The 23988-nt window shown below is 50.0% G+C and overlaps 1 protein-coding gene across 31 annotated transcripts in view; it reads right to left on the bottom strand.

Moving 5' to 3' along the window:
• Ablim2 (actin binding LIM protein family member 2) overlaps nucleotides 1-23988 on the bottom strand; it is a 124334-nt gene that overhangs the window by 9236 nt on the left and 91110 nt on the right. For 10 of the 31 annotated variants that reach the window (XM_076938366.1, XM_076938357.1, XM_076938365.1 and 7 more), the window contains 6 exons: nucleotides 23547-23600; nucleotides 16749-16868; nucleotides 15782-15879; nucleotides 15051-15189; nucleotides 6900-6961; nucleotides 894-948 (listed from right to left, as the gene is read on the bottom strand). In XM_076938366.1, coding sequence (XP_076794481.1) covers nucleotides 894-948; nucleotides 6900-6961; nucleotides 15051-15189; nucleotides 15782-15879; nucleotides 16749-16868; nucleotides 23547-23600 — 528 coding nt within the window. The remainder of the gene's footprint in view (nucleotides 1-893; nucleotides 949-6899; nucleotides 6962-15050; nucleotides 15190-15781; nucleotides 15880-16748; nucleotides 16869-23546; nucleotides 23601-23988) is intronic. The other 21 variants (XR_013111810.1, XM_076938378.1, XM_076938385.1 and 18 more) reach the window with 7 other exon arrangements.

Genomic DNA, 23988 nt, shown 5'->3' with positions numbered 1-23988 from the left:
AGTGACCTTGAACTCTTGATTCTCCTGTCTTCCCATCCCAAGTGCTGGGATTACAGTATGCACCATCACATGTAGTTTGTGTGGTGCTTGGGAATCAAGTGCAGGGTATATGAGGCAAGCACTCTGCCACTCAAGCCACATCCCAGGCCCTCTTCATCATGCTCTGCCTCCCGTTTTAAGCTACCAAGCTCTGTACTGCTCCTTCTGACAAGGGTTTTCTCTAGATTTAAGGTATCAGAAAGAAGCTAACACGGTTTGGATGGCAGGGCCTCCATACACACAGGAAGGGTCATGAGAATCTGCTCCTCAAAATCATTCTGAAAGGAAGATGTCTGTCTGAGGCCCTTGGACTTGCAACTTAGGACTCTGGAGTGCCAGCTCCGTGGTGGGAGATTGGGACAATCATTTTAAGAGCAAGCTGGATGCTGCCATCTGTGTGCAAACTGGTATGCAAGAGCAAGATTCTCCCAGAATTCCAGAGGGTCACAGTGAGCATGGCCAAGTGCATAGCCCTATTCAGAGCTGGGAGAACAGCCTTGAGTGTGGTACCTGTCATGTGACCAGCTGGCCACTCACACACATGTCAGCAGACACAGAGTGGATAAGGGAAACATGGGGTTTGACTTGCACTGTTCAGCTCAGACCCTGGAAGCTGTTTGCTTGTAGCTGCTGTACTCCAGGAGATACACAGCACTAAAAAGCCCTGACAGGTCCCTGCAGCAGAGGATGACAGAGCTGAGGGTCATCAGGTACCCCTCCAGGGGACCCTTCATCCATGGTGCAGAGCCTTCTGCCAGCAGGTCCCCGAGGGGTGGTCTCAGAATGAGACTGGTAAACATGTGCTAGTGATTCCGGCCTAGCCAGAGACCCACAGGGGTCCCCATTGTGTGTACCTCGCGTGCCCCAGCTGGCATCCGGGTCTGCTCCACAAGGGGCCAGGTTGGCATTCTGGAAGAGAGAAAGAGAGAGAGACCGGCAAGAGGCAGGTTGCATTGGGCAGGCAGTAGGGGGCTGGAAGACAGCCCCCAGTGCATCCTGGGTCCTCATACAGCTAGGAGAGGAGAGTGTTTGACAGGTTTAGGTGACAAACAGATGGCAAAGCTGCACGTTGGAAGGTGAAAATCCAGGATACCTGCCCTGTGGGTTACTAGCTTTCACACCTGCCTCAGAAGCCTTTGAACCCTGCCCGTCTGATCAACTCTGCCCTACCTTTAGAAATGAGTTCTGGTGCCTGGATCCTGCTCTGTAGCTGGCATGGCCTACAGGGCATTTCAGCGCCCTTTCCTATATGTTGTGATAGGGATAGCCTGTGGTGTCTCCACTCCTCCTTGTGAAAAGTGGTTTCAATTTTCTGTTCCCATACTCTAGGTAGACCTGAGAGTCACCCCTGTCTCACTGTGCCTATAAGATGACAAAGGGGCACTCACTGACTACTGCCTTCTGGGGCAATGCACTGTTGTCACTGGATCCCCAGAGTCCCCAGCTATGCAGTCCAGGGCACCAATGTCAGTGCTTTAAGACAAGAGGGGCATAAAAACCATAGGTACCCCCACAGCTCCAGGTTCACTAAAGGATCCTGATGCCCAGAAGGCCCTCGTATACTGGACAGAGTGGCCTTGCTCTGATTTTAATACTCAAAAAGTAACATTCTAGACAGGATGTGGGCAGCTAACTGTCACCCAACTCAGGCACTGCTTTCAACTGCCCATGGCTGCCACTGACAAAATGTCATTTCAGAACCATCTTGGTCATTAAAGTTTTTTTTTTTTCTTTCTCTTCTATGGGGTCCCTGCCACTGCATAGTGCACTGAGCCCCCACAGGGCTGCACCGTCCCTGTCCTGTCTGACTCCTGCCACTGCCATGCCTGTTGTCTACACCCCAATTGTGGGGTAAGCTGAGCTCCCTGAAGGATGTCTGACAGTACCCCAGTGCCCCCCGCACAGTCTAGGGACTGAAACGGGGTCAGAGCTGTTGGGCGGAGTTTCTGAAACAGGCCCCGGGGATCGGATCGCACTTCAGCAGAGCTCTGCAGTGGAGGCTGTGCGCTCCACCCACAGATACAGTTACATGGAAGTTGCTTCTGATGGACCTCAAAGCAGGTGAAAAGTGGGGCACAAGCAGTGAGCAGGCTACACACCCCAGAGAACGTGGAAGCAGACACTCCACACATTAAAACCCTTCATCTGAAACAAGGAAATGGAGACCCAGAGATACACTGCTATCTCCTTCCTGCCTCAGAGCTGGATCCAGCAGGCTGAGAGGGTGAGTGCATATAGCAGGAGGTTGGAACCGGCCTTTGTTTAAAACTTCTGATTTTGGCTTACCATGGACTTTTGGGCATAGGTTTATTTTTTTCCTTCCCTCCTTCCTTCCCTCCTTTATTCCTTCCTTTGTCCCTCCTCCTTCCCTCCCTTCTTTTCTTCCTTCCTTCATTTCTTGATTTGTTTGTGTTTTGAGATGTCTTGGCTTGTCTAGAAGTTGCTATGTAGACCAGGCTGGCCTCAAGCTCATAGAGATCTGTCTGTCTCCACCTCCCCAGCGCCAGGATTAAAAGCATGCACTACCAAGTCCAGAAGACCTGGGTTTCGAACATGACTACAATGACTTGATCTTAGGATTCCACCCTAATTTGCCCCACTGGGTCCTAAGCCCTGCATCCTTCCCAGGGGTCTTCTCAGCAGTCAGTAACTCTCCATGACCTCTCACCTTCACCATTTCTCCTTAGAAGTTTTCAAAAACAGCTTTGGGAACATTTTCTCAGCCTCAGACCAGAATCCCAGGCACATCCGTCCACCAGGGAGCCTCTGGTACAAATTGAGGCCAGTCTGCCTTGGCAGCTAAGACAGATTGGCGCTCTAAGGAGAAATGCTGACACCTAGTGTTTGGAATCTCATGTCACAAGCAGTCAATCACCTCCAAGCCAAAGGAGCCATCTAGGCTGAGGAAAGAGGAAGGATGGGGAGTGAGGCCAGCCTCCAAATGGAGGAACAGGTCTAGAGCAAAAAGGTCTATGCCCCATGTGGCTCTACAGACCACTCAGTGCAAGCAAGTCTTAGGCTAACCATTTGTGAGGTCCAGCAGCAGAGCTGAGTGGCAAGAACCAACCCAAGGCTACACTGCCTGACCCCGCCCTGCCTAACTCCTTCCAAGTTCCCAATGAGTGCCAGGGTTTTTAAAGGTCATGTGTTATTTACCTTGCCCATCTGGGAACTTATCAGCTCCACTGACACATTCTCTAATCTGGCTACACCCCACGAGGCAAGAAGCATCCTCAAGCTTTACAGCCAAGGCCCAGAGGGGTCAGGCATCTTGCTGAGTTCACACAGAAGATGCACAGGACTGTAGGAGTTTGAACCCATGGGCTTTGCTTTCCCAAGGTTACACTATGGTTTCTAGTAGGAATGAGATCACGGCCGCCCACACCAGCTGCTATGATTGTCTAAAGCCACACAGGAATGAGAGGCCTGACTCAGCAGACGCTGGTGTGGAAGAGGGGCTGGGGGCTTGCTTTTGAAGCCGTGACTCATGTGGAAACCATTATCCAGAGCTCAGGAAAAGATCTCATAGTCATGTGTGTTCTTATAATCACTCAGATATAAGAACCATTTTTCCCACCCTCGATAGTTCTAGGAAAGAAAGACTATAAAAGTTACATTGCTTGTTTCAAGATGGCTGTGAGTTCAGGTCTCTCTAATTCAAACACACACTCTCTCCAGGATCTCAGCTGAAGATCTATAGTCACAAATAGACCACCCCACCCCCCAACCCTTGTCCTGTGCCTTTGTCAGAGACAGGTCTTATAGAGCCCAGGTTAGTCTTAAACTCACTATATCACTAAGGCTGGCCTTAAACTCCTGGCCCCTTTGTCTCTTTAAACACTTTAAAAATATAAATTTACTTTTTTTTTTTTTTGAGATAGGGTCTCACTATGTAGCCTAGGCCGTTCTGGAACTTTCTATACAGACCAGGCTGTTCTTGAACCCACTGACACCTGCCTGCCTCTGCCTCCCAAGTGCCGGGGTTAAAGGTGTACATCGCCATGCTTAGCTGACATAAACATTTTTGGAGTTTTATGAACATATGGAAACTGGATTCAAAAGGTATACATTTTTGCATTTATCTACAGGTTTAAGCTTGTGGGTGAGTCACTCTGCAGTCTTGGTGACTCTTGTTTACTAGGTCTGTGTCTGGTTTCAAGTCTGTGCAAGGCATATATATAAGTTGTCTGTGACTGCTGGGTTGTTTGGTGCCTTTCAGTTTCTGAGTTCTGTCACTGTTTCACAGGGACACTGGTGCTCTCTGGCCCTGCTTACTCTTCGTATATTATCTATGTGAAACTTAATTTCACTGTCACAATGTCACGACTCCCAAATCCTTTTCTTATCATTTCTATTTGTTTAAGAATGCATCTTCAGTGTGTATCTTGTGATGACACAATATAAAAATGCTATTTTTATGTTGGAATTTAGTCTGTTCACAGGTAACATCAGTGTTTCTCCAACCAAGACTTCTTCCAAGGAGCAGCCACAAGGACTTCAGGTGACCAGTCACTGGTCTCTTACGGACGGGCCAGGTGGCCCTCATCAATCATTACTGACTTAATTAAAGGGAGACCTGCAGCAGGTGGCTGCTAGTCTGCTGGACCATGACCATCTTCCTCCTGTGGCAGGTTTGGGTGTCAGGACATTCTCATGACCTTTGATGTGTACAGCAGTGGGGATCACTAAGGCTTTGTGACAAACCCCTCTTGGAGCAGAACTCCGGAGAACTTCTGTCCCTTCACACAAGGGACACTATCAAAGGCTCATGATCATGACTGTCCAGCCTCCACCATCAGGAAACTGACTGATGCTTTGGTAGCTTTTCCCATGCAGTGCAATTTGTTTGTTTTTGATGGGACACTCTCCTGAGGCCTCCCTCTCTTTCGGATCTTGTTCTCACTGGATATGTGCTTTGACTTAGGTTATCCCCTTCCCCCCAAATCCTTTCTGACACCAAAGCACCCAATGAATGATTTGAGTCTGGGGCACTGCAGGTCACCGGCAAAGGTTTGTGGGCGAGCACTGCATGAACCCTAGAGAGAAGAGTCAGGTTTGAACTGCTAGGCATGGCTGTAAAAGACTGTTCGGGTGACTAAATAGCTAGCCCTCTGCTGAGGAAGCATAGCGGGATGTACAGGTATTGGAGGGGTGAGGACGGAAAGGAGCATGTGCAGGAAGTAAGGGATCCCAGAGCCAGGTGGAAAGTCAGAACTCTTGTGAGGATGGACTCCACCTTTGGGAATTCAAGCCCAGGGCACATAGGTCTGCTCACTCTCCCCTCCCACGTTCACATAAGATCTGCCCCTCGGTCCTGCAGAGAGTTAAGATGATGTTCACAATAGTCCCAGGAGAAAGATGGACCCACTAGAGTCCAGAGCACCTATTCTTGAGAGGACTTGGTAGAAACCATGATGTCTGCAGACACAGAAGCTCCCCAATGTGACAGGAAAGCTGAGAATCTCCCAAGTGGTTGCCTTCTATGTGTCCTCCTAGAGTGCTAACTGGACACAGGCTGGGCATGCAGATATCCTAGAGTCCTTACTGTCCTCTCAATCACAAAGCAAACACCTAGGACCTGACTTGAATGTGTGGACATACTAACTAGGTCATGCTGAGACACTGGCACCTCTGGGCCCCTTGCTTAAAGAGCAACTGTTCCAGGAAAAAAGAGAACCTTCTAGAGAGACAGACAGAGTTCCCATACCCCTATATCCCTGACTCTAGGTGAGGGGTCTTACATCTGATGTTAGAGGAGTCCTGTTTCCAGGCCCCTTGCTTTCCCCGTGGAAGACAGATTGCATTGGAGAAAACTCAGAAGCATGCAACATGCAAGGTCCATTCCAGAGCAGGAAGGAAGGCCAGTGGGAGGGAAGGCCCATGATCCCCTAGAATCCATCCATGCAGAGGCGCCTGCATAGGGAACACCCTCAATCTGGGTCCTGAACAGAAGCACAGTACATCAGAGCCCGAGAAGGTAAAGAAAACAATGGCTAGTCCTAAAGGATGCTTGTGGCCCCTGGAGATGCCTCCCTAGTCACAGGAGTGTCCCATACAGAGAAGCATAATCCAGACAGTTGGCTCTGAGTTCACATTGGATAAGACCACTCAAGCAAAACACACACACACACACACACACACACACACACACACACACACCCTACCTCATTTCATTCTCTTGAGAAGTGGATTGTCTTGATTTATATACAACTTCCTGACACTGGGAAAATTTTTTCTAGGTGATAGAGATTCTCCTGTGGTTGAAGCTTGGGGGGTTCTGGACCATTAGGACACCCCAGCCTAGAGATCTTCACTGAGAGCCAACGTGGCTATCAGCTCCTCATAAAGGGCACTGGACCAGGGCACATGCCAGGCTCTCTTTGGGGAGTCAGGCTAAAGGCCACCTGCACTTGCATCCATGTATCTTGAGATTGAAAAGAGGATAAGAACACACTCCCAGTGACCACAGACTACATGCTAGTACATGGGATGGGCATGGCTCCACACACACAGGAACATGTCAGACTGGGCTGGCTCTAGCCACAGGAAATAGTGTGGGGCTGAAGAGTATCTCAAAGCAGACCTAGTCACACTGGGTGACCTACAGCTCCCCTGCCTTACATACTGGGGACTCTTTGGCTTCTGGGGCACAGCAGAGTATAGCTGGGTGTGGCCTAGTCACTTTTGACATGGAAAAGGCTACAGTGGCAGCATCATTAGCAGAACATCGGGCAGAGGCAGGCAGGCAAGCAAGATCCCTGCCTCTCCTTGCTGTGAGGTCACAAAGCTATGGGAATCAGTGCAGGTAGGCAGCAATTGATGGTTAGTGCCCCACAGGTAGGGAAAGTCCAAGTACCTACCCGGAGGTCCAGGCCATCCTTCCTGGGTCCTGGGAGAGTGTCGGGTTTGGAATAAGGGAAGCCTGTAACAGACACAGCACAGCCTCGTCACGCACTCAGCATGGCCAAGGGAAGGCATGGTCCGTGACACTTCCAGCAGAGGGACAGGACTAGGCAGGTGACAACAAACAGAGGACCCTAAAGATAATTTGCCTGCCTTGCTCTTGATCTTTTATCCCCAGGACCAGAGTGACATCTGAGCCAGTTATTCACACCATTCCTATTTGAGGGCCCAGCCCACTGGTACCCACGTTCAGAATAAGCATCTGTATCACATCACCCACACTAGCTCCTCTCCCAGACTTGCAACCTCCTAGGCCAGGTTGGACTGTGCCATCCTGTGATGGCCACCACAGGTCACCACCAGCCACATAGGATTGGGAATGTTTGAGGTTGGGGGGAATCTCAAATTCAAATAGGGATTACTAGCATCTCTTGAAATGGAATGGGCTGGTCAGAGACATGGGGATCCTTGATGCATTAGCATGGGGCCAAATGCCATGGGAGCTGCTGGGCAGCCAGTGAAAGGCTCAGAGGGGCCGTGGGCCACATCACTCACCATCCACACCAAGGACTGACATGAGGCAGGTACAGAGCTGCCCGCCCACCCTGTTCGGCACAGCTGCTGAGCATGCTGGGCTAGGCATTTCTTGCAGTCTCAGGGAGCCTGAAGGACCTCAACTGGGGACCAGACATGGAGAGACTCATTTGACACCAGGTTACCATGGTTCTAGATGTGGTTGGGAGGGGTCTAACTTCAAGGGCACTATTCTCGGATTTCATTTAGCAGAGGAACCTGGTTGGATCATGACATGCTAGTCAAAGAACAGAGCAGGAGATCGCTGGAAGATGGGAGGCTGGGCCAGCCTGCTGGGCTGCTCCTTGCTTTTCCTGCCTGCCTCTCTGTGGCTTAGGTCAATGCACAGCTAGCTCTTTGCTTTTTACAAAGAAAGGGCTTGAGACCTCCCTCACTCAAAGCCATGGGGTCCCTCCCCAAAACACCTGCTTCCCAATTTACACAAAGTCTCTTCTGGCACCCCAAGGCATCCACTGTAGAAACCCAGGAGCCTCTGTTAGCTGAAGGTGCTAGCTGCAGTGAGCGCTTCTCAAAGAGGAGGCCAGCAACAATAAAGAGCTTGCCTGATGGCTGGGCACTCAGCTCCACCCGGACCCTACTGCTTCAGAATCTACAATTCTGCAAGCCTTCCAGGCCTTTTTATGAACACAAGCAGCAAATGTCTCAACTGTATTTCTGGCCTGCTAGTCAGGGGGCTACATGCAGCCTCCCCAGGCTTGGTCAACCTCTCACACACAGTGGCAATCTTATTTCCATAGGCCACACAATGTCCCCCACTCCTTAACAGCTATCCCAGACTGGTCAATTACAAAAAAAAAAAAAAAAAAGGATTCATTGTATTTTTAGTTATGTTTATGTGGGAATGGGCAAGGTCTGTGCTGGTGCCCGTAGGCAAGAAGAAGAGGTCAGATCTCCTGGAGTTGGAGTTATAGGCAGTTGCGGGCTACCCAGTGTGGGTGCTGGCACATGAGCTCTGGCCCTCTTCAAGAGAAGCAATGTGTTTAACTACTGAATCATCTCTCTGGCCCTGGCCATAAGAAACTCAAGAAGATGGGACTGAAGCAGTTAAGAGAACTCAGGTTTGATTCCTGATACCCCACGATGGCTCACAACTATATAACACTCTCTTCTGGCCTCTGTGGGTCCAGCATACACACGATGTAATACCCATGCAGGTGTTACACATAAAATAATTTTTTTTTAAGAAAGAAAGAAAGCATCTTGAGAAAGGAAGGATGGGTGGCCATGGTACACCACCCATCTCCCATCCCTAGGCTCTTCCCTTTCTGAGGGTTTTTTGTTTGTTTGTTTGTTTGTTTGTTTTGTTTTGTTTTTCGAGACAGGGTTTCTCTGTGTAGCCCTGGCTGTCCCGGACTCACTCTGTAGACCAGGCTGGCCTCAAACTCAGAAATCCGCCTGCCTCTGCCTCCCAAGTGCTGGGATTAAAGGTGTGCGCCACCATCGCCCGGCTCTGAGGTTTTAAGTGCCTGAAATTATCACATTCTCTCTGGAAACGGTCCCTTAACCACCTTAACCACTCTTTAAGGTGACAACTTCTCTCAACTTTCCCTCCTCTGAGAAGGTCCCTGTCCCTCCCTGCCAGAAGCGTATTCTCACTGAATGTAGAACTCACAGGCAGGCCTTCCTTTCAGCACAGAAGACATGCCAGTTGCTGCCTTTTCCATAGTTGCCATGAGGAGTTTGATACTATCAACTATCACTTCCTGTAGATGCCGATGCTCTTCTCACTGCATACTTTCACGAAGTTGGGGGGGGGGGTTGTTTGTTTGTTTTGTTTTTTTAAACCTTAGCATTCAGAAGTTTAGTAGATATCTTGATGTGGACTTTTTTGGTTGATTAGGATTCACTCAGTTTCTTGATCTTGCAGGCTTATGGCTTACGTCTTCAGCTTAGGCTGGGAGAATTTCAGCCATTGTTCCTTTGAGGGTTTCTGACCTATTCTTTCTCCCCTTCTGGGAATTCAAAGCTACAGAGACAGTTTTCCAGGTCCCTGGTGCTTGTTTTTCTTCTCTCCATGGTCCAGAGTGGAATGAAGATCCCGAATTGCTCTGTCAGAGTCAGCCATTCCATCCTGAACCTTCGCAACAGGGTTTTACATCGTTTTACCTTTCAGTTCAACGTCAGTTTTCAGCTGATTCCTTTTTAAAGTAATCTGTGTTTCTTTGGTGAGACTTTTTCTCTATTCTGGTTTTGACACAACTGCTCGCTGCAGTATCTTGATGTCATGTATTTCAGACTCCTTACTCCTCAGATGACGTCAGCCCCGATTCTGTCCAGTGTCCTTTGAGTCTGCTGGCTCTCACCCTCGTTTGGATGTTACCGTCACAGTTCCAGGTGCTGCAAGTCATTGTTGATTGCATCCTGGATATCCAAATGTTGTAATAAAGAAAATGGGGTCTTATGTAGTCTTCCCTTTTAGCAAGCCACAGTTCTGTTGGACCCAGTGTTCGGAGCCTGGCACACAGAATGACCCCGTGGTTGTTGGTTTTCGGGGTGCTGACGAATAAGCTACTCCATTCTTCTTGACTTGCTTAGGGTCGCTGGTGTCCCCACCCTGCCCCCCAATCTCTGCCACAGCTGCTTGTGTGTTTTTCCCACCAGCTGGGAGGCAGAAAAAGCTAGTGATACATAAAGACCATTTTCCTGGGCCTCCTCTCTGCTGGCCTCTTGCTCCATCTCTATACCCTGTTCCTATAGAGGTGGCCAGCCTCCTTCCCCCTCCCACCTGTGGCTGTTTGCTTTGCTATAGTCCCCTCCTTTTAGGTGTGTTTAGCAAAGAGAGCCAGACAGTTGTATCTACAGTGGTCTTGCCCTCAGAGTTGCTAATCTGTCTTAGGGAGGACCCTGCCATTGTGTGATTTTAAAGGTTCCAGAGACCTGTGTGCACCACAGCAGATAACTTTTGTATTTAAAGCCCCATTCACACATCCAAAGGTTCAATCCTACACTCAGGGGCCTCTGTGCCTTGAACACAAGGGAGCTGGGGCCTAGGAAGATCAAGTGACTTGTATGAGATCAAATGGCCCAAGCAGGTGTTTTAGGGACCTGTATGTCTGATAAGGTCAGATGACCTTCAAGAGTGTGGGACCATGAGAGAGAGGTGGGCATGCACAGGAAGAGGCTAGTATAGAAGACAGAAGACTCTAAGCAAGTTCACAGGTGTATGCTCATGACCCTAGGTTATATAAGGCCCTTCAGGCACTGGCCACCCCTCAACTCCTGGGCTAGGCCTAGGCTTTACCTAACTACACACCCGTGTGCCAGCTCTCAGGAGCCCATCCATAGCCACTATGAAGCATGCTGCTGACTTCTCTTGGAGTTTTGAGCACCTAGTCCTTGGCTCTGTTCTTTTCAGGATGGCTCGTAAGAGGTCAGGGTAGCTATTGGACACTCAGGAAGGGTGCCTAGGAGAAAAGAGTTCATGATGCAGTGGGAGGTGCAAGCTTGTCACAGTATCCCAGGACCCTCTTCGGACAACTGACTGGCAAGGCACGGCAGGTCACCATACCTTCACTGGGGTCCAGTGCGTGCCTGCCAGTGCCTGCTCTGTGTAGGGTACTTCCTCTCAGCTCTGAACAGCAGAACTTAATGTCCCTGATCATCGTGAGCTTCAGGCTGGGGAAGCCAGCGGGACAGGCCCAAGCTTACAGGTGGCTACAGGCATGTGTGTTGCATGTTCCACCTAGATGTCCTCCCGAGACTGCATGCCCAGGCATCCTGCCTGAGGATCCAGGAACCTCATCCTACAGGTTCCTGAGTCATTCTTGTTGTTGTAGATGAGGGAATGTCATACCACCCAGGCTTGTTCACAAGCAGGACCCAAGTTCACACAGCAGCGACTAGCTGGGGCTCTACTAGCTGGACAAACACAGATTAAAGTGATACTCTGTGTTATTCCCTCTCATGGTTTCCTGAACACATTTGTAGCCTTTCCTGATCTTCAGATCTTTCCTGGAAGCCATGCCTGCTCCCATCTTATGTCTGCCTAGTCCCTCTCCCGCTATGCCACTGTGCCTCTCTCCCCGAGGCTCTGCAGAAGCCAATCTACAGACACTCATGTGTACTGTGCATTGCCCCGAATACCTCTCTAACACAGATGCTGGCAGCCACATCCTGTCACTTTCCAGACAACTTGGTCCCATGGGAGAAAGTAACAGTAACTTGGTCACACAGTTTGCTAGTCCTGCATCTGCCCTCGGCTGGTTCCTTCCTTCCCAAGAATCGTTTGCTTCCAGGACCTCATCCTGAGGCCTCTGGGCACTGGCCTCCATGAGGACTTCTTCTGTTTCCATGGCACCCTTCCCAGCATGCTCTAGCTACCCATCGTCACACACCACCTGTCTGGCCCCACCTCACTGCAGCTAAGCTTAGTTCTGGTCCCATGCCTAGGACAGGGATGGGACATAGAAGGTGCTCAAGGTCTGTGTGCTACATGACTGGACTGTTCCTGCCTGTCTGGATCCCGATTTGGTACAGGAAATGCCAAAGATCTTCCAGTTCTGATACCTGCGGATTCTACCACCTAGGGCTCTCAGTCATAGCTCTACCACCGGGTGCTTGCTTGGCTGCCACTCTCAGTACTCCCAGGAGACTGACAGGCCAGGAGGAGCCTGCTCTTTATAACCACAGACAAGGCAATGAGGGACAACTCCTTCTCACCATGAACTCTCCAGGGGTCAAAGAATAAAGGGCAAAGTGTGGCCCTCCCTCTCTCCCTCCCTCCCTCCCTTCCTTTCTTCCTTCCATTGGAGAAGAACAGAGCCACAGAAACCTGTCCTGTGGCTGGCTGCTGCTGAGTGGCTCAAGAGGAAAGGCAATGAGCTAACCTAACCAGCAGACACTGGCACATCCAGCATTCCATATTCCACAGGGGTCTCATGCTGAAGGACACGGAGGTGGCACCAGTGTCAATGGCACAGGGCAGTCTGGAGTTAGTGGCCCCTGAGAGGTTTCCCTTGTATTTCTTGAATCACTAAGTCAGAGTCTCATTCATCTCTAAGCCCCAAGCTACCCTGAACCCACTCCTTCCGCCTTCCTCTCAACCTAGTGGTGGAAAGCAAGGGTTTACTCTTCGGAAAACTTTGGGGCCTTGCTAGGAACCACTGTGACCCCTGGGTAGTGTCTTTTGTGACCCAAACGATTGAATTACACCACCAGATCTCTGACTACCAGGCCTGTGTCTGTGTGCATATCTGTACTCACATGTGTAAGTAAGGGACCCCAAAAGAGAGGATAGGACAAGAAAGATCAGGAATGTGGGGTTCAAAGGACATGTGTCCACAGGGTGCAAGCTAGGGAATTTAACTCAGGGCATCAAGTCTCACTCTAAGGCCTTCAAGACTCTCTTCTTACAACAAAAGTCCCCTTTCGTGCAAACTCAGGTAGTTATCAATGACCTTTCCCACAAATGGTGTTCTTGCTGTGCAGACCGCGCCTCAGCTGTGGCACAGGTGCAGCACAGGTGGCTGGATTCCCACAGGCCAGGTGCACACAACAGCTGCTTCCTGTTTGCACCACTCACATTGGCTTGCTGTGGGGATTCAATAGAGGGATGCAATAGACAGAAAAGCCCTTATCACAGTGGGGATGACCGGTGAAGACACCTGATATAGCCTGCCTCACAGGGATCAGCACACTCAAAAGTGCCTGGGATGAACACCCTTGTACTAACACCTGCAGATGAGAAAGTACCATAGGAAGGTATAGGGTACATGCACAGGCCACACAGCATGGCGACACCCGAAGCAGGACCCCAAGAGGTAACATCTACAGCTCGGCTTCTTCCCACACTGTGTCCTGCTTCCCTCAGTCCCGAGTCTCAGGCATTCATAAGTTCCAGTGGCGATTACTGGGGGCACAGACTGAATGCCATGGGGAGAGTCCGGGTTGAGGTCATGGGAATGGAACCAGGCACTCCCCTAACAGGGGACAAAACACTAAAAACTACCATCCTGAAATACCAACATCATATTTTGGCCTCCAGGTAATGCCCAGATGCCAGAACACTATAAAAGGCAGCAAGGGTTATGGGCAACTATGTTCTGCTCTGTGAAGGAGCCTCCATTGCTGAAACCAAAGTCCCACAAAGCACATTTGCACACTCAGCATGGGGCAACCACCTGGGGCAAGGATCCTTGGGACAGAGTGCTGACGGGTGATGCTGTAGCCATCTTAGCAGACACAAGCATGCATGCACAGGGGATTCACTACTTCCCCTCACTTGCCTTCAGTTAGCTCTTCCCCAAAAGAACCTACAGGAGACCCAGACCTGTGGGGACATTTGGTGTGCCTTCTCATGTTGACATCAGCCTTGTATGCATGCTCTGATATCCCAAGGGACATCATCTGCTTACAAAGACTCCCCACAGAACAACATCCCAGTTTCCAGTTGGTCACAATGTTCAGCTGTCTGCACCTCCGCTCATCCCTCCCCTGCAGAGCACGTCCTGTGTGTAGCAGTCAAATAGTGTCATGCATGGTCAGGAGTGAGGGTCGTAAGAACAGTCATGCTGTCTACTGCTGACCAGGCAAAGCATTCTTGTATGCCCAGTGCCTAGTGACCCGAGAGTCAGCATTGCTACTCTGGCTTCTATCATAAGCCAGTGAGCAGGGAGCCCTGATTTCACACAGAGTCGGTACCACCATGATGCCAGCCAGGGGTTCCCTCTGCTGTCTCACAACATAGGTTCCCATGACCTCCACTTCTAACTGCAGCCACAGCCATGAAAAACAACCTCCTGCCCAGCTTAGACCAGAGGCTGCTTCTGGTGAGATGGAGCCTGCCTGCAGCCTGTGCTGGCTCTGCCTGGAACCTACAGCATCTTTAGTGAACAGCGCGATGGGAGTTTACTCCATGCTTGAGAATCATCCCCAAGCCAGGCTTCACAACACCCGCAAGGCTAGGCATACGTCGGCTTTGTTACCCGTGACATCGGGCCATATCTCCTGGGAATCTCCAAGTGCTTTCTTAGGATGTTACAGGGACCAGGACAGTGCCTTGTACCAGTTTCCAGGTCTGTGCTAGCCTCCTGACCATGACCACATCTGTCCCCAGGGAAAAGAGTCCCTGGGAGCGGTTCTCTTTGCTTTCTTGCCTGCTTCGAGAGAGCCACTAGGGGGCGCTGTGCACACATTAGCTAGCTATGCCACTGCCAAGAGCCGGTGGGTGAGGCCAGGACTCAGATCTTTACCTGGCTTGATTCACATTTGCATGCTCTTTGGGAGGTTTGGGGTTTGTTTTAATTTTATTTTTGAGACAGAGTCTCACTATGTAGCTCAGGCTGGCCTCAAACTCACAGCAATCTTTCTGCCAATTCTGTCATCCAAATGCTGGGGTTACATGCTGTCTCTTGCTTTTAGGTTTTTTGTTTTTTGTTTTTTGTTTTTTGTTTTTTTTTTTTTTTTTTTTTTTTTTTTTTTTTTTTTTTTGGAGGGAGTAAAGCTGAGATTTGGAGGCCCGCTCAGTAGAGGCCCTTTGCTGGCAGTCTCCGGTGTGCTTCAGAAGAGCCACTCACGTGAGTAGAGGCTGTCCCCGGGCATCCTTTGGAGAGGTTCTTGATCAGCCCCACTGCTGAGGGACAGCGACTGACTGTCCAGGTCCGGAGAGTTAGTTCTGGTGTCTGCATCCCCCTTGAGGAGCAGCCAGGTTGTCTTCTGCAGAGGAAAAGAAGGTCATAGGAACACTGAGGTCATCTGCAATGGTGAAAACATTAAACCAGAACCTTCTAGTAGTCTGTACTTCTAACCCACAAGCTAACTCTACAGCAAGAAGCCAAACTTTTAATACAGTCTCACCATTAAAGGTGTCTCATTCTGAAAGTCCATGAAGCAGCTGGAGAAACAGCTAAATGCTGCCTACGGCCTGCTGTTGTGATGCCTGGCCCCCACATCCTCCCAGGGCACGTTTTACAACCAGCCACATCAAAGAGGTACGCCAGTGAAGTCTATTATTACATTCGACTCTCTGGCCATTCATTTAAAAAACAAAACACAAACAAACAAATAAACAGAAAACCCATCTGCCAAGCTGTTCTAGAACCTTCGTGCCAAATACCCCAGAATGCACTGGGGTTATTTCTTTCTCAATGTCCATATCTCCCCAGTCCCAGAACCATGGCCTGGCTACACGGCAGAGCCAGGACACTGGCAGAACGTACTAAGTGTAAAAGGAGGCAGGTGGGTGAGGCTCCCACTTTGGGCCTCCTGGGATTCCAGGGGCAGAGTGAGAGAAGAAATAGAGACTCACGCAAGTGGCCATCCCACTCCGCAGGGCTGTGGTCCTCCACCTTACCTTCCTGCTATCCTGGTCGAAGCCGCTGTCCTCCACGTCCAACCGTCTGGCGGCTGGAAGGGAAAGTCAGTCTGTCAGGGCAGTCTGTCGGCCTGTGTTTGTCCTGGGGCCCTACTTTACATAATGCTCAAGAGTGGAAAAGGACAATGCAGTGAATGTCATTCACAGGCGAGAAGAGTGGCACACTAGAGCAGCCTCGGGAACTTGTGGCCCAGGAGGTGGGTGTGTCCTGAGCCAAGTACCACACTTTAGTTTTAGCCACACCTGGAGAAATGGAGCCACATTCTCAGGTGCAGCCTCTCGGCATTTGATGGACAGACTTTTGACCTTTGGAGGGGGACCCTGAAAGGACAGAAGGTCTCAGCCTCAGTGGCCTTGGTGTCAGACACAGGTGCATGCTTCTTGGGCATCACTGTTTCTTTCCCATCACAGACTCTTCAAAACTGGGATTTGCCCTATTTCACAGATGGAGAGACTGAGGCTCAGGGAGGTGCCCCACTTTTGAAATCAGCATGAAGTGAAGTGAGGGGCTGAGAGTGACATGAACTCAGGCTCTCGCCCCTGCCTGCCCCATTGAGCTACCTGCCCAGCCCTGAGCTATGCCACTGGAGGAATCCCTGAGAATCAGCAAAGAATGACAGTATGCCCAGAGATGAGCTCACTCGGAGCAAGAGTTCACGACACAGCAGTGTGTTTACCAAGAAGACACTTGGCAGCATTTTGTTGTCCCACTGGGCTGACCCTGTTCCCAGGAGTAAACAAAGAAACCATGCAAGGCATGCTGGCCTATTTCAGGACCCAGTCAGTACAGGGAGACCTACCAAGATCTACCCTAAACCCGTGCACACAGCAATTTCTGGAAGCCCTGGGATCCTCACCAGCTAGGGCTGAGCTCAGGGAGGAGAGCAGACGGGCTTCTTACCTGCAGCCTGCGGTGGGCTCAGCCCTGCCCGTCTCTTGGAGCGCCCTGCCTCCTGCACCACCAAGGACAAAACTGACACCAGGCCAGAGAGCTTGGACATTGGGGACTGGGCTACAGGACCTTGACAAGATAGGGCCAAAATTGAAGACTGAGTACTTCCATTCTAGACATGCTGACTCTGTGTCTCCCCCAGTGGCTGCCCTATCTCCCAGTACGAGACTGATTTCTTTTAGTTGAAAATAAACCCTCTGCTCTTTCCACATCCAGAGGCCAATGAACTACAGACCTGCTGGGAAGGTTCAGTGGAGGCACTCAGAGAGGTGGGCAGTGTGACTCCCAGTGCTCAGGCAATGGCTGTCACTGGGCAGCACAGACTGTGGTTAATTCACCAGCTCTGATCAAGGGCACGGGGAAAGCGTGCTGTGTCCACTCTGGACTCTGACAGTTCTGCTCCACCAGAGGCTCCATCCCAAGGGCTCTTCGGGATATGAAATCCCACCCTGGTAGCCCAGGCCATGGGTTTTCAAGATTTCATATAGCTATGGATAACACACTAGCCAGATACGCTCTAGCACAGTGCCACCCTGGGGTCCAGAATAATCCTCCACTTGCTGAGGGGAATGTTCTGTGGACACTTAACAAGTGTCCTCTGCAAATACTACAAACTGTGGCAGGTATGCAGATTCACCAGGTATTTTGCATTGTTGGTAGGCTGCTTCTATACCAACTCTGAGCCTCAGTTTCCTGATCTGTAAAATGGGAAAAATACCACCATACCCCTCTAATTCATGTGGACAAGGCAAGATAATGTCTGAAGAAATGAAGGGCAGCTTACAGGTCTGCAATGTAGGAATAGGCAAGAGGTCAGCCCTGAAGGTAATTTGCGACTCTTCCCTCCTTCCCTCAATCCCTCCTATAATTAGTTCACTTAAATATGAACACATTCATGTGCATCTGTGGATGCCATCTCTTCATTTCTATCTACTTATTCTCTTTAACACTCCGCTCACCCACTAACCCATCTGCCTTCTCATCCACCTACCCGCCCAGACACTAACCCATGCATCTCCTCATGTATCCATACACTAACCTGCCCATCAATTTGTCCATCCACCCACCCACTAAGCTGTCTGCCTGTCTTTTATTTATGTATCCACCAATCAATTCCTCCATCCATCCACCCATGCATTATCCACCTACCTACCCACTAAACCATCCAACATCTGTCTGTCAGCCTGTCTGTCTGTCTGTCTACCTACCTACCTTCCACTCATTCATGCACCCACTAACTGACTCACCCATCCCTGTATCCACCATTTTCCAGTTATTCAACCACCCACCCACTCACCTATGCATACCCCTCTTTGTCTGCTTCAGTCTACTGCTTTGTCCACAGATGCATCCATTCATCCATTATCTACCTGTCTCCCATCATGCTGGGCTTCTGCCACCCAGCCCTTCAGTATTCATCCTCTCCTTCCCACTGCACAGTGTGCACCTGTCCTGTCCTAAGCACAGGAACACAAGAAACAGACATGATCCCTTTCTGTCTCTGCTGATGGGCTCTGTTCTCCCTGCAAGGAGTATAAATTACAAGGTCTAACCTTTGCTCACAGGGACCCGGGCACAGATCTGCCTCCCCACTGGAGCAACTGATAGGAGATGTTCAAGGTCACAGCAGCATCTGATGTGCCTGGTGCTTCTTCCAGTGACTCTAACATTGACTTCCAACAGGTAAGTGGACACAGAGAGTAGATGGCCACAGCACAGTGGCCCCAGAGTTCCCATGGGAGCCCAGCACCATGCAACTGGTGGTACCTACACTTCCATAGCTCTGGCTTTCAGGTGGTCACTGACACTGTTACAGGGTGCTCAGGGGCAGTCTATGGCCACTGGGTATCCTCAGCCCTGGTCTCTACTGAAGCTCTGCCTGCCATTGGTATAGAGTCACCCCTGCCAGTGTCTAGTGTCACCCTGTGAGTGTCCAAGCAAGGGTTTGACAGCTGGGCCCTAAGCACACCTGGTTGGTGCTATCTCTCTTAAGGAAAGGAGTTTCTGAACACATGGGAAGGTGCTCAGGGACTTGAAGTCTCTCCTCAGACCTTAGGGTTCCAGAATGGTGGGGGTCTTGATTCAGGTCCAGATGGGTCTCTGAGAACTAGACCCATGGGCAGGACTTCTCTTGCTTGGCACGATTCAACCTGTACAGTTTAAATTGTTTTTGGAATTACACTGAGAATGAAAGTGTGTGTCTGTGTGTATATGTGTCTGTGTGTGTGTCTGTGTCTGTGTGTGTGTCTGTGTATGTCTCTCTCTCTCTCTCTCTCTCTCTCTCTCTGTGTGTGTGTGTGTGTGTGTGTGTGTGTGTGTGTGTGTGCACATGATGGGAGCAATTCTGTGGATTCTCTGCTTCACAAGGTAGGGATATACTTGGCCATAGATTCTGGGGTCAATTCTGTGCTTCACAGGGTAGGCTGTGCTTGGCCATCATTACGTCTCCAGCCTGGAAGTAGAGCCAAATGCACAGTGGATGCTCAGAGACTACCTTTTGGATGAATTAGTGAAAGCCCCTGGCATCCCTTGGCACTTGGCTTCCTTCTGTGAAGTTGAGTGAATAGCGTCTGTTTGCTGACTGCTGCCAGAACTGATAGTGACGTCAGAGGAATGCATGTGGAGCCAGCACCTCTGCCCACTGGCTTCTCTCCACCCACAGTCCTTCTTCTAGAGATAGAGGTTCATCATGTCTTCAGAAGACATAGAGAAGCTCCTCTTAGCCCCACAGGCCTGTGCCTAAAGTCCTCTCTGGGAAGACTCACTTCCTACCACACATGTCCCATGTCCCTTGAGGACTTCTGCTAGACATGCCCCATGGGAGTACCGAGTTTCTAATGTTCTTTGTGGACACAGAGCCTGCCTGACACCTGGCCTTTCTCCGCATTCTAGAAGAAGATCTGAAACCAAAGTGAGACTCAGTCTTCTATGAAAGAAACCCCTGAGATGTGCAGTAAGCTTTAATATCCATCAGGAACCAAAGAGCTGGGAATACATAAGTCTTACTCAGATGGTGACCCTCCCTCAGATGGTGGCCCTGAGAACACATGTGGCCAGATGAGCTCCCCTGACTGCCAGGCCCCCACTCACTCACTCTGTCTCAAGTTCACACTTGCTTAGAAATCAAATGGTGAACTTGTGGCTCTGTTCTGCACCTGGACAGTCAAGCTTCCTAGGAAGTCTTTGAGGAAGCACTATTTGCCTTAGATGGTTGTGATGGCCACTGTAAAGAGTCAACCTCACCAGATCTGGATTCATCTAGGAAGTGAACCTCCAGCCATGCCTTTTGAGGAATCATTAGCTTCTGAGGAAATGGTTAATTTCCTCAGAAATGCCCATGAGGAAAGGGTTAATTAGGTTAACTGAAGATGGAAGACCCACAGTAAAAGTGGGTGACCCTTCCCCACGCTGTATAAAAAGGAGAAATCAAGCTGAGCACTGTCCTTTGACACCCTTGGCTTCCTGACTGTGCCTGTGGTGTGACTAGGTACTTGAAGCTCCTGCCACCTTGACGTCTCTGCTAAGATCGACCACACTCTTGAACCGTGAGCTGGAATAAACCTTTCCTCCCTTCAGTTGACTTTCTCAGGGTGTTTTATCACAGCAACAGGAAGACAAACTAGACAATGGTCTAAAACCAGATGTCTTCCTTCCTTTGAGAGACAGAGTCCAGAGAATCCCTTCCTTTGAGGGACAGCATCCAGAGACTCCCTTCTGTTCGAGCAGCTCTGCCATTTTCAGAACTTGTCTGAAAACACTGTGAGGCACAAAGCTTAACCCTGGCTCCCTGAAGAGAATGAACCTGAGCAAGGACGCATTTCTCCCTGCTCCGTCTCTGGATGAGGATAGCTGTGCTTCTCCCCAGAACTGCCTCCCCAAGGTGACATGGCTGGACACTGCTTGTGTATGCAGGTATGAGTGTATGTGCAGCTGTGTGCATGCAGTCGTGTGTGTGTGTGTGTGTGTGTGTATGTGTGTGTATGCAGGTATGTGTGCACGTAGTTGTGTGTGTATGTGCAGATATGTGTGCATGTGCCACCATGTATGAATGCAGGCGTATGTGGGCACACAGGTGTATGTGTGTATAAGTGAGTGTGCTTGCAGGTGTGTGCATGCAACTCTACTCTCACATGAAACACAACAGCCCACAGCTGTTGCTGAGGTGCAGACCATCCTGAAGTTTCTGTCCTGAGCAGCTGTCAAGCACCCTGTGCCTCTTCCCTGGCAGGTGCTGCAGGTCCTCTCCTTGCAATGTCTGGTGGGACAGGAATGTTCCTGATCTTTCTCACCCCTGCCTGCTCCTCCTTCATCACATTCTACGTTGCTTCCTCTTTTTTTTTCTTCTTCTTCTTTAACACAACCAGTAAACAACAAGCAAGTAGAACTGGAACTGATATCAAAATGCAGTAAGGTCCCAAAATGTCAAAAAAAAAAAAAAATGACAGCTGCAGGGGACAAGGACAGAGGCCAGCTGCACATTCATGACTGCCCCATGGATTCACAAGTATCTTGCTTTCCACACCAAGTGTCACTTCTACTCAGTGGGCACAGAGGCCTGGCTATACTCATGGCTCCCAAAAGCAAAAATGAGACTCAGGCTTCCGAGAAGAATAACAGTAACAGAACCCAGAAGCATCCAAGTCCAGTGACTTCACAGTGGAACGAGCAAATGCATCAGGGGAAAGGCGTGGCTGCTTTTAATATGCTAAATATAGGGTCTTAAGCTAATGAAATAGTCTTGTGATTCACGAGGGCCCCCAGGGCCTGTTTCAAGCTGAAGTAAGGATTACTATAATGCTGTTGGAGCCTAGATCAGGCTACCGAGCTCCTCAGGGAAGGCCTGTGGTCAAGTTGCCTTGATGGAGCAAGCACCCGGAGGAGGGGGATTCAAGCACATACACATGCACACAGGCATGCATGCACACATTCCCATCCAAAATTGGGGGTGGGAAGGGCTTGTGAATACCAAAGGTCTCGAATGCAAGAACCGGAAAACAAAGGCACCATGTACATCTGTATTTCCCACGGGCTTTTTTTAATGCTGCTAAAGCCTTCTCATCACTTACAGTTTGCATGGCTCACTGTGTTCCTATCCTGGGTTTGCAATGCTGAATGCCTGGCAGAGGCAGTGCTCTCTAAGATCTGATTCTTTACAGAATCAACAGACAGAATCCTGGGTTCAGGTAACTGCTCAGGGTTTCTTCAAGTCAGGATCGCCTGCAGACAGGCAACTGTCTTATGCCTAGACTATAAGTCTGGTGGCTGGCAACTGTGAACATGACCTCCCCTGGGGGCTCAGTAAAGGATTTGAACACAAACACTGCCTCAGTGTGGCCCTATCAGATACTGGTGGTCAATTTCCTAAGGTGACTTTCTAACCCTGCCCCTTGCCAAGGCCAACTCTGCTTGGACCATGGATAATAATCACACAGTTAAGCTGCCAAGTGGAGATGAGAGATAGCCGTGGCCAGTTAAGGCCCCATAAGCTAAGCTCTATTCTGGGCTCTGGAAAGATCATAGCCCTCCTCAAAGACTGTCCAGCATGGTGTTGCAGGGGTCACTTAATGGCATGCTCCTTCCTTTGGCTGGGCCTCAGTTTTCCCACCTGTAAGACTAGGGTGCTGCAATTCTGTTTTTGGTAAGAGGTGTGATAATCTGACTGCCCCCACCCACCCCTTGGGGATACATGTGCTCTCTGCTTAGATTCTAAAAACCAGGACTTCAAGTCCTTTTGTTCTTTCTGAGAGGAGAAGGAGAAGAAAAGACACAGAGCTCAGGGCCTCTCATCACCACTGAGGACCAGACCCGACACAGCAGACCTCCCGTACGCTGGCTTGCACTTGTCAGTGTGGGAAGCAGGTGCTTTCCTTGGGCACAACTGAACAAGAACTGTCCATACAGGAATCTTCCTTAAGTCACCACTGTGCACAGCCATTTACAGTTCTGAACTGTGTCCACGCTCATTGTTCTATGAGCACTTCATGCCCAGTCCTGGAGGAATGAGGGCAAAGGGGACAGAAAGGATAAAAGGAAGGAAATGGAGTGGAGGAGGTGGAGGACTGAGCCAGAGGAGTCTGGTTTGCAGATGAGGAAACTGAGGCTCATGGCACTGAAGTGACCTCCTGGTCACCCAGAAATCGAAACTCTGACTCCCTTAGAGCCTTGCTCCATGGCTAAAGCAATCTTCTCCTTGTCCATCTGTCCCAGGCAGGTCTATGTGGAGAAGACATGGGGGGTCAGAGGGATAGGGGACACCATTGCTGCAAACCACCTCTAGCTTCTACACAATGCAAGGAACCCCATTAGCTGAGGACAAGGCCTCCCATCCTATCACAGATATTCTCAAAAGATGGGGCCTAAAGTCTCCCTAAATTGTGACTGGTTCCAAGTCATTATTTTCCAAAGATCAGGCCTGTGTCAGGGAATGGGTAAAAAGCCCCCAGTCCCTCACCATCTCCACAGGGCCCCTCATAGTAGCATCAAAAACACCAAATAAAAGTTCTTAATTAGCATACACATCGCAGCCCCAGCTGCAGCTGCCATGCACTGGCCTCTGCACTTGTCTCCTCTCTTGTGAAGAGAGGCCTCCCAGGAGCCTACGAGTGAGTGTGCATTTAATGTTCAGACAGCAGGGCCTCCCGGAGCCTCAGATCAGGACACAGCAAAAGGAGCGAGCATTCAGAAGCAAGAGGGTGCAACAGACATGCAGGCAACACACGGCAGCGGAGTCCATCAGACCGACCATACCATGCTGTTTGTAGATAGGGGGTTTCCTATAGATGTTATCTTTTACGCCAGTGTCTGGGAAAGAAGAAGGAAAGAGAAGGAAAGAACGTGAGGGGGAGCAGGACAGTGGCTGTGATGCTCTCCACCCAGTGGCTTCTGTCAGCTCCTGGCTCACCCAGCCGGGAATTACCAGAAAGGTTCCAAAACTGCAAGTGGCCAAGGCTGAGCCCTATCCCTCTGTGAATCCCCCAGTTTAAACACCACCACAGATCAGAGGGGACAGGAAGGGAGGTAGACAGGGAAGGCAGCAAGCAAGAACCTCGGGTCACCGGGATGCAGCTAACTCAGACTCTTCTCCACCTTTGACCCAGGACAAAGACATTTTCTCAGTATTTATGAGGCTTGGAGAAAAATCCAAGCATGTCAATTTGGGGGAACATGCAAACACATTGCATTAGGAGTT

This window comes from Arvicanthis niloticus, chromosome 7, assembly GCF_011762505.2.
Source record: "Arvicanthis niloticus isolate mArvNil1 chromosome 7, mArvNil1.pat.X, whole genome shotgun sequence".
In the NCBI taxonomy this organism is placed as follows: Eukaryota; Metazoa; Chordata; class Mammalia; order Rodentia; family Muridae; genus Arvicanthis; species Arvicanthis niloticus.
This window is presented reverse-complemented; position numbering and strand designations above follow the sequence as displayed.